Source organism: Atta cephalotes (genome assembly GCF_000143395.1).
Source record: "Atta cephalotes unplaced genomic scaffold scaffold00001, whole genome shotgun sequence".
Taxonomy (NCBI): domain Eukaryota; kingdom Metazoa; phylum Arthropoda; class Insecta; order Hymenoptera; family Formicidae; genus Atta; species Atta cephalotes.
Window position 1 is genome coordinate 13,916,866 of NW_012130065.1, and position 9,655 is coordinate 13,926,520.

The window sequence follows — 9,655 nt, forward strand, 5'->3', positions numbered from 1 at the left end:
TAATATATATATATATATATATATATATATATATATATATATATACACATATGTACTCACATAACCATAATAATGCGTTGAGAACGTTAAATATCCACTAATGTACAAGTTAGAGATATTCGATAGCGCGAGTATAGTTATTTTGCATCGCCGAGATAAGTTCGTATTAAATAATCATTATCGAGAGAGCAATTTAGCTTAAATAAATGTTATAACCTAAAACGAATCGAATATTAGCAGACGTCGGTACAGTCGATACAATATTCACATTCATTAATAAATACACTTTTTCACAATGGTTGCTTATAATCGCAGTTCAGCATATTTTACATTAATAATAAAAAAAAACTATATTTGTACGAAATACACGATTTTATGTTGTATACCATGCGGTAAACGTAAAATCGAGCATCGTATTCATATCCAGACCAGTTCGGACGAGGCTAACCAGTGATACCAGAGAGATTTTTGGAGATTTTTTCCCACCACTCCATTGTCTCCTCGCACGCGCAGTAACATTCATGATACAAGAATATAAAGGTGCCATTACATAGGAACGATCGAACATTGTGAGCTTACTATTCGCTAAACATAGATCACGTGATTAAAAATTGACTAATAGCAAGCACGATACTCGATGCTCGACACTGAGTGTTTTCCAACAATGTATACAGGTAACACTGTATCTTACACAAAGTGTTTCAACTATGACACAGTGTTACACTGTTCGACACAGTAAAAAGCTACGAGCATGTAAAATATGTCAATGTTACCAACTTTTCAAAAAGTTATTTCATAACCGTACTTATTTTGCAATAAAATCTTCAAAAATCGTCAATTTTGAGAAAATTATAACTTAAGTCTAAATAAAAATCATAAATCTATTATTGACGCTAAATATAATTATAAGAATGAAAGACTGCAATGCATTCTGGTATTACACTATAAAACTAAACTGCGTTCCAACAAGTACTTTACACAGTGGAACACAGTCCTAGCTAGAAAACAGCTACTGCCATAAGGGACTCCGCACAATATGAGACTCCGCGCAATAAAAGAAACAAGGAACAGAGAATAAAAATTTCAACCTATCAGAAATCATGTATTGTGGAATACACAATTTTTAATAGGTTGAAATTCTTCTCTGTTCTCTGCTCCCTGTTCTTTTTATTGTGCGAAGCCTCTAAGAATTTCAACCTATTAGAAACTATGTATTCCACAATACATGATTTCTGATAGGTTGAAATTCTAATTCTCTGTTCCCTGTTTCCTTTTATTGTGCAAAGCCTCTAAAAATACTTTAAGGTATTCCATTCCCAAGGATGCAGTTGTCTAGAACATGCTAACTGCTCTTTGACTAGTCAATACATTGCACCAAATTAAAAAAGGAATATGATTGGCATGATTGCTGCCATGTTCAGTCCACTAACTTTGTGGCAAGCATTTGATTGGCTGTTCAGCTTCAGCAGCTCGTGAAAATACACCTTGCTTAATGTATATATTCCGATTTATTGTAACCGCATGGCGATTAATAATTATTTTCTTTCTGGACTACAGTTGTAGTGTCTCTTTACGATATTTACAATGAGTACGATAAAACAAGAGACACATCGGCCAGGTGCACTTAAGCAATCTAATAAACAACACAAGACTGGAAAACATCGCAGTAAAAGTTCCATCAATAATGATTTCAAAAGTAAGTTTTCTGTAATGTATTAGTGACAAATTTGTAACAAAATTATGTTTTCATGTTATTCAATTAATAACAATTCTTTCTTTCTGAATGCAATAACAAATTCTATATCAATGTTTAAAACATACTTTTATGGAATATTTTTTGTTTGTTTTTAAATAGAATATATTTCATTTTTTCTTGCCTAGGTAAACAAAGTATTATCGGAAAGTCGTCTAAACATTTTGAGAAAAATCTGCGGAAGAATGCACGTAGAAATCAATTGTTGCAACACAGAAAAAAGAAACGCGAACAAGTATTGGCACAGAAAAGAAATCTTGGTGGCTTTTTTTCAGCACCTATCCTTATCTGTGTTATACCACTGCAAAATGACATAGATATAAAGGACATTGTATCTGTTGTAATTAATATGGATGAAACTGCTAATGTTGCTACTAGTTCAAATGGAATAATCCATATTAGGTACACTGTGGATGAAGGAATTTGTTTTCTTATATTCATTAAATAATAAATTAAAAATTTGGCATTTATTAATTTTTTAAATTTATATTTGTATTTATTTAGTATACCAAGGCTGAAACAACGGTTTTCTATTATTGTACCACCAATAGATGACGTTTTTGCGACATTAGATGCAGCCAAAGTTGCTACCACAATACTCTTTGTAACTTCTGTTGCAAGTCAAGGAAATGATAATAAGCAAGGACAAATTATAGATGATTGGGGCAAGGAAATTATTACGTCTTGTCTTGCTCAAGGTTTATCGTCTACCATAATTGCAGTGCATAATATTCAAACGCTTCATATTAAAGTAAGCAATAATACAAAAATCTTTAATAATTTAAAAACCTTTGAAAATAATGTAAATTAATTATATTGCAAAAACATTGTAAATTTTTATCAAACATATTACTTATTTATTATTCTTTGATATATTTTAAATGATATTATAGAAACGTCAAGAATATAAACAATCTATACAACGTACAATTTCAAAATGGCTTCCTGCAGAAAAAGTATTTGAATTAGATACTACAGCTGATTGCTTAAATATGTTACGCCATGCTGGATTACAAAAGCAAAGAAGTTTATTTTATAAAGACATAAGACCACATCTTTTGGCTGAGGAAGTCTACTTTGAATGTGATGAAGTATGTAAAATTTTAAATACATATTTAAAAATATATAAAAAGTAAATTGAATATCATTTAATGCTTTATCATTTAATGCTTATTTTGACAGGATTCTCTTGATTTTGGAACTCTCATGGTCAGTGGATATTTACGAGGCGCGACACCATTATGTGTCAATAGTTTGATTTATATATCAGATTTTGGAAACTTTCAAATGTCTTGCATCAAAACATTGAGGGATCCGTATTTAATTGAACATGAGCAGAAGAGACATTTTTCTGATAGTAAAATGAAATGGAGAAATGAAACTGAGATTTTAACTGCGGATCCAGAAAAACAGGTTTGTTACACATATTTTAATATTAATGATTTGTATCTTTTGAATTGTATCTTTTAAAAAGGTCACCAAGAAAAAGTATTCTCAAACAAGTATTAGTGTTCTTACTAATTTTTTAATGTTAAAAATGAACATTTGAATAGTATCTATATTAAGTAAGAGAGATAGAGAAAGTAAAAAATTATCAAGGCATATTTGTAAAGACATGTCAAAATTATTTATAATAATTTATGTGATTTATATGTGCTAATATATTTATATGTAACTTTAATAGCAATAATAATAATGTCAGTACATGTTTAAAATATTAAAATTTGTAGGAATCTCTTGAGAGCGAATATATTCCTGATCCAATGGATGCTGAACAAACATGGCCTACGAAAGAAGAATTGGCTGAAGCAGCAAATAATAGAAAGAGAAAAATTGTAAAGGTTGTACCAAAAGGAACCTCTGAATATCAAGCTGCATGGATACCAGATGAAGATGGAGGTTACATGGATTTTATGGATTTTACTCCTTTTTTCCTTCTAGAAAATTATTTAATCCTACTTCAAAAATATATGTTGTTCCTTTGTATGTAGAAAGCCTGGGTATATGTTCAGAAAATGAAGATTTAGAAGACAACATGGATGTGGAAGAGGCAAAATCTGAAGCAGCTAGTAGTGAAGATATGGAAGATGATGAACAATATGAAAGTATTACGATATCGGAAGCATTGGATGAGGAACGTTATGATCAAGATATCGATATGAATGAAGAAAAGCAAGCCATGGAAAAGTTTAAAGGTTACTATAATTATATGTATTATCATATGTAAAAAAAATGTACCATCTTTCATTATCGTTTTAATAATATTTTAATAAAATACAGAAGCAAAATTGGACGTACAATTTCCTGATGAAGTGGATACACCTCAGGACAGCTTGGCTAAAATAAGATTCCAAAAATATCGAGGTCTTGAATCGTTCCGTACTAGTCCATGGGATCCAAAAGAAAATCTTCCCGTTGATTATTCTCGGATAATTGAATTCTCCGATTATGATCGCAGACGAAAACGTATTTACAAAGAATGTAAAGATGTCGAAGGAGTCATGGTATATATTGACAATTATATATATATATATATATATATTTTATTACACTCTATATATATATATATATAGAGCTGCTTCAGTTGACTGCTATATATGTGCGTGCGCGCGTGTGTGTTTTATAAATAAAAAATAATTATAGTCTTGACATTTTGATACTCGGATTTTTATCTCAAAATAATCTCAGAAATCTATCTTTCGGATATTCTATATACGTGTATATGTATGTATGTTTTCAGCCAGGATGTTACATACAAGTTTGTATCGCTCGTGTTAGCAAAGAAACTTTCAAGGCATTCGCTATAATAGAAAATAAGCCATTAATAGTGGTCGGTTTACTTCCGTATGAACATAAAATGTCTCTTTTAAACGTCGTATTGAAACATTCGAACAATTATACGCATTCAATCAAATCAAAGGAAAGATTGATATTTCAGTGTGGATTTAGACGATTTACGACATGTCCAATATTCAGCCAACATACGAATGGTACTAAGCATAAGGTAAGATGCACTTTTATCTTGTATTTGAAACATGATTTATAATATAAAGAAATATTACAGTACTTCGTCTTAAATTTCGTGTTAAATTTATGTTTTAAATATGTTTAGTACGAGAGATACTTTCATCCTGAAACTACAGTTGTGGCGAGTATGTACGCACCCGTTACTTTTTCACCATGTCCAATTCTTTGTTATGTCGAGAGTAAAAGTGGCAAACTTGTATGTATATTTTTTTTATATTATTAGTATTGTATGTTATTAGTATTGTATTAGAGTTGTACTATACGAGAATGAGATATAATGTGCTGCTATCAAGTTCAAATGACATTTTAGGAATTAATTGCAACTGGTAGCGTGTTATCTTGTGACCCCAACAGAATTGTTTTAAAACGAGTAGTTTTGAGTGGTCATCCATACAAAGTAAATAAGAAATCAGTGGTTATACGCTTTATGTTCTTTCACCGAGAGGATATCGAATGGTTCAAACCAGTCCAAATGAGGACAAAATATGGACGTAGAGGCCACATAAAAGAACCTTTAGGTAAAAATTGATTCTACCAAAGCAATTGCATCTTATACTATTTGCTGCATTTATATTTACTAATCTAATTAATATATATATTCCTGATTTTGTTATAGGTACACATGGGCACATGAAGTGCATCTTCAATGGTCAACTAAAATCTCAAGATACAGTGTTGATGAATTTGTATAAACGAGTTTTTCCAAAATGGACTTACGAACTTATGAATCAATAAAAATAAAAATTATTTGGTCTTGTTCATCTTTGAAATAGTCTATAAATTTACTCTACATTCTGTTAGTGAAAAATGTAGATTTATAAAATCGATTTTAAGAGAATATATAAATGTTAAGAATATCATTTTTTTTTACGCTAATATTACCAGTTTGAAATAAAGCGACTAATATCGACAATTGTGTTCCAGTATGCTTTGTGTATTTGAAATTGCTTAGAAAAATGGCGTTCGCTTCGCTGAATACAATCGAGCATGCGCGACTCTCGCGTGAGCCGCGTCCTCAATCTGGTAACACTGCGCCCTTCCACCCCCACCTTTCAACCATCAGTAACACCAGTGTTCATAACAATGATTGCCGGTTGTATTTTAGGTTAAATCACTCGTGTGATCTTTCTATCCTAATAGTTTATAAACTCTCTAGCGGAGTAAAAATGGACAATAAAATAACGATATGCGACCCTGACGAAGAGGAAGTAGAAAATGATATATTGCGTGATATCGAACCGGTTATGTGGATCAATGACGATCCAAACTATGATTTGGACGAGGTTAACATGTTTTTTCACAGAGTCGACTCGGATCAAATTATATATGAAGAAAAAAGAAAAAAATGTAAATTTATCGGTAAATATGTCATGGGTGATGTTCTCGGTGAAGGTAGTTATGGGAAGGTGAAAGAGGTACTGGATTCGCAGACGCTTTGTCGCAGAGCGGTTAAAATACTGAAGAAAAGAAAACTTCGAAGGATACCGAACGGGGAACAGAATGTTCAACGGTGCGTACGACAAATGTATTTTTTATGAACGTTATATCGGTATGCGCGTTATGGATAAATTTTTTATTATTACGCGTATAAATATTGACAAGATAGCTTTTTTGTTGCGATATCTTTCCTTGCATTTCTTGTGTTTATTTTAATAATTGATATTTTACAGGGAAATAAAATTGTTAAGAATATTAAAACATAAAAATGTAATAAATCTCGTAGACGTTTTATACAGTGACGAAAAAGAAAAGATGTATCTAGTTATGGAATTTTGTGTATGTGGATTACAGGTAAATTTTCATACGAGTATCGTTTTTTATTACTCTAAATTATTAGATACACAAGGCTAGTTTGGATATTTTATATGAGTTGTCAAATTCAGGAGATAATATCGATTTAGCATTTATATAAAATGATTGTTTATTCTACTTTAGTTATGAGCATCAGAAGAAACATGGATTTATTTCAGGTTACACATTCTATCTGCTGTATGCTTTTGTGTCAGCCCATCCTATAAATCTTGAGTTTTACATATTGATTATTATTAGAGGAAAAAGTTCATGGCGTTTTTTTAATGCCATCTAACGGGAAAAACGCCACGAACTTTTTCCCATACCTAATATTTTCAATGATAGGGAGCTTAAAAAAACATTGCAAATTGTATGTGCTTCCATATTTTTTTTATCACATTTAATTAGGATTATTTTATACTTTTTATATTTGATTCATATAATTATATGCAAGTATCTCGAGAGAAAGTTATACTTTGTACAAGAAAGCTGCTTAATTTCATATTGAATTTTATTCATTTTATACTGATTTTGTAAAAGCTGAATGAATGTTGTATGACTCAAATGATATGACGCTAATACTAACGATTGTAATTAATTAATTACAAATATATTTTACATTTTTATCTTAAATGGTATATTTTAAAACCAATCAAATTGCAAGTAAATAATTTACAATAATATCCAAGTTTTTATTACTTTTATTATAAGTATTTTGTGTAATAATAATTGTGCTGTTTCAAAAACACAATGAAATTTTAATGAGAAGAAGAAAAAAATTATATTAAACTTTAAACCATATTAAACTTTTCGATTTTGACGTCTGTAACAATGGCTTGCATGAATTAACAACAACTAGATTTCTATTTATTAGATTCTTTACAGGACATGTTGGAAAGTACGCCCACCAAGAAGCTTCCACTTTGGCAGGCACATGATTACTTCTGTCAATTGTTGGATGGTTTAGAATATCTTTATAGTAAGGGAATAGTCCACAAAGATATTAAACCTGGAAATTTGTTATTAACCCTAGATGGTACTTTGAAGATTAGTGATTTTGGTGTTGCAGAGGTACTCCATTATCTTTTAACTTTTTATTTTATTCAAACTTTTTATTAATTTATAAAAACCGATAATAATGAAAAATTATTATAATAAATAAAATTATTATAATAATGAAAAAAATATTGATGAACAGAATATATTTATTTAGAAAAAATGTTAAAAATACGAATACAAATATACATTGCAACTGTGCATATTTCATTTCCATTTATGATTATGCCTCTCCACTTTACTAGGCATTAGACATGTTTTCCAAAGACGATACATGTACGATAGGTCAAGGATCCCCAGCATTTCAGCCACCAGAAATCGCAAACGGCTGCGAAAGTTTCTCAGGTTTTAAAGTAGACATATGGAGTAGCGGAGTTACATTGTAAGTACTGCTTGTACACGGCATTATCCAAAGATCAGAATCTATATTTTTCAGTGTATCTATATTTTACAGGTATAATATAACCACGGGTTTATATCCTTTCGAGGGAGATAACATATATAAATTATACGAAAACATTGGAAGGGGTGAATATACTGTACCAAAAGAAATAGAGGAGCCTTTAAAGTCGCTCATAGAAGGAATGTTGCAGAAAGATGCGGATAAGAGATTTACATTACAACAGGTAAAAAGACACGCGTGGACCATGTGTGAGCACCCTAAAACACAACAACAAGTATCTATACCTCCTCTTAAAAGCAATGGCTGCCACAGCATGACTGTCTTGCCATACTTGATGGAATATCATTATGGAGTCGATGAAAATCCCGTATACTATACGGAACATCAGTTGAATGGTAAGTTTATTACGTTTGCTAGTGATATGAATATTTTTTCTTTTCAAAAATAAGCTCGTTTAAGAAATTATTTTCCAGTGATGGCAACAATGCAAAATTTCAGCATAATTGAACTATTTTTTTATGAAACATATAGAAAAATTATCATAAAACATATAGAAAAATATTCATAAAAATTTCTTTTTTTTTAGAAGAGCGAAGACTTCAAGAATTGGATCGCATTAGCGAGGATCGAAAAACCACGTGTAACAGTCATCACACCAAATGCAATACAAACAGTCAAAACAAACGGAGATGGCGTAAGCCAATTTCATGCATTAGTATTAAAAGATTTCCATCCTGCAAGCCATCGTGATTTTGTTAATTGTGTCGCATATTTTGTTGTTTGTATCTCACTGACTGTGTCAGTTACAAAGTTTCTCTGATGGAGATGACTGAAAGCTTAAAGAATGAAAAGCATGCGAGACACATATGTAATGTAGCTAATCTAGCAGCGTGAATGAGACACAAAGCATTTGACAGAGTCAGTTCAAAAGTGTCGGATGTAAAGATTGTGATATTAAGATTAAATCGTGTAGCGAATAATTCAGTGACATCTTTATTGATCGTTCAATGCCTAGGAGATGCCCAATCAAAGTCACATTTCATTTTGGTGCCATATTGACAACGCGATTAATAAAGTTATTAATCGTCTGTGTTTAGCATTTTATTTGTCGTAAGATCTCCAATTGTACCTTTATCTTTAAGTAAGGCCTAATAAATCTAACGTTTGTGAGGCCAACTGGACATGATCGAATATATGTATACAATATGTACGATATTTCGACTTGCCATTCTATCTAAAAGCATTACATTAGGAAAATACAGTTGAGTTAATTAATTATTGAAGCGATAGCACAGTGATTCTTTTAAATTTATAAGTTTATAATTTAATTTCTATTCGTTGAAAATGTTTACGTGTTTCTATTTTACAGATACCATCTATGAGATACTATTAAAGACGGTCAATCTTATGTAAGTTCGCATTACTGTTAAAATTTAAGTGATTAAAAGTAAGAAATTAATAATAAAGTATTAATTTTATGATTTATTAGTTTCATATATATATATATATATATATATATATATATATATATATAATATACTATATATATATATAATAATATTATTTAATTAATTATTTATATATCTACTCGTAGTTATATTATAACTAGTAAGTAAGTAATTAAA

General features: G+C 30.4%; 2 protein-coding genes across 2 annotated transcripts; both read left to right on the plus strand.

The window, feature by feature from the left end:
- Nucleotides 1–1,584: 1,584 nt before the first annotated feature.
- On the plus strand, nt 1,585–5,552 carry LOC105627518 (pre-rRNA-processing protein TSR1 homolog). Its single transcript, XM_012208802.1, has 12 exons — nt 1,585–1,696; nt 1,882–2,155; nt 2,258–2,504; nt 2,647–2,844; nt 2,936–3,166; nt 3,484–3,652; nt 3,745–3,948; nt 4,034–4,257; nt 4,494–4,757; nt 4,866–4,976; nt 5,091–5,298; nt 5,397–5,552. The coding sequence occupies exons 1-12, from the start codon at nt 1,585–1,587 to the stop codon at nt 5,513–5,515; spliced, it is 2,361 nt and encodes a 786-aa protein (XP_012064192.1). The 3' UTR covers nt 5,516–5,552.
- A 394-nt stretch (nt 5,553–5,946) lies between these two features.
- On the plus strand, nt 5,947–9,118 carry LOC105627507 (serine/threonine-protein kinase STK11). Its single transcript, XM_012208790.1, has 6 exons — nt 5,947–6,290; nt 6,451–6,571; nt 7,457–7,642; nt 7,873–8,009; nt 8,082–8,425; nt 8,617–9,118. Exons 1-6 carry the CDS (start codon nt 5,947–5,949, stop codon nt 8,778–8,780), a joined length of 1,296 nt encoding a protein of 431 aa, XP_012064180.1. The 3' UTR covers nt 8,781–9,118.
- The last annotated feature ends 537 nt before the right edge of the window (nt 9,119–9,655 follow it).

Bases quoted from the DNA above. Each gene is read 5' to 3' on its own strand.
- LOC105627518 (XM_012208802.1), top strand. From the start codon at position 1,585: ATGAGTACGATAAAACAAGAGACACATCGGCCAGGTGCACTTAAGCAA. The intron at 2,156-2,257 runs GTACACTGTGGA...GTATTTATTTAG, and splicing joins AATGGAATAATCCATATTAG to TATACCAAGGCTGAAACAAC. The intron at 2,845-2,935 runs GTATGTAAAATT...TTATTTTGACAG, and splicing joins TCTACTTTGAATGTGATGAA to GATTCTCTTGATTTTGGAAC.
- LOC105627507 (XM_012208790.1), top strand. From the start codon at position 5,947: ATGGACAATAAAATAACGATATGCGACCCTGACGAAGAGGAAGTAGAA. The intron at 6,572-7,456 runs GTAAATTTTCAT...GATTCTTTACAG, and splicing joins TTTGTGTATGTGGATTACAG to GACATGTTGGAAAGTACGCC. The intron at 8,010-8,081 runs GTAAGTACTGCT...TATATTTTACAG, and splicing joins TGGAGTAGCGGAGTTACATT to GTATAATATAACCACGGGTT.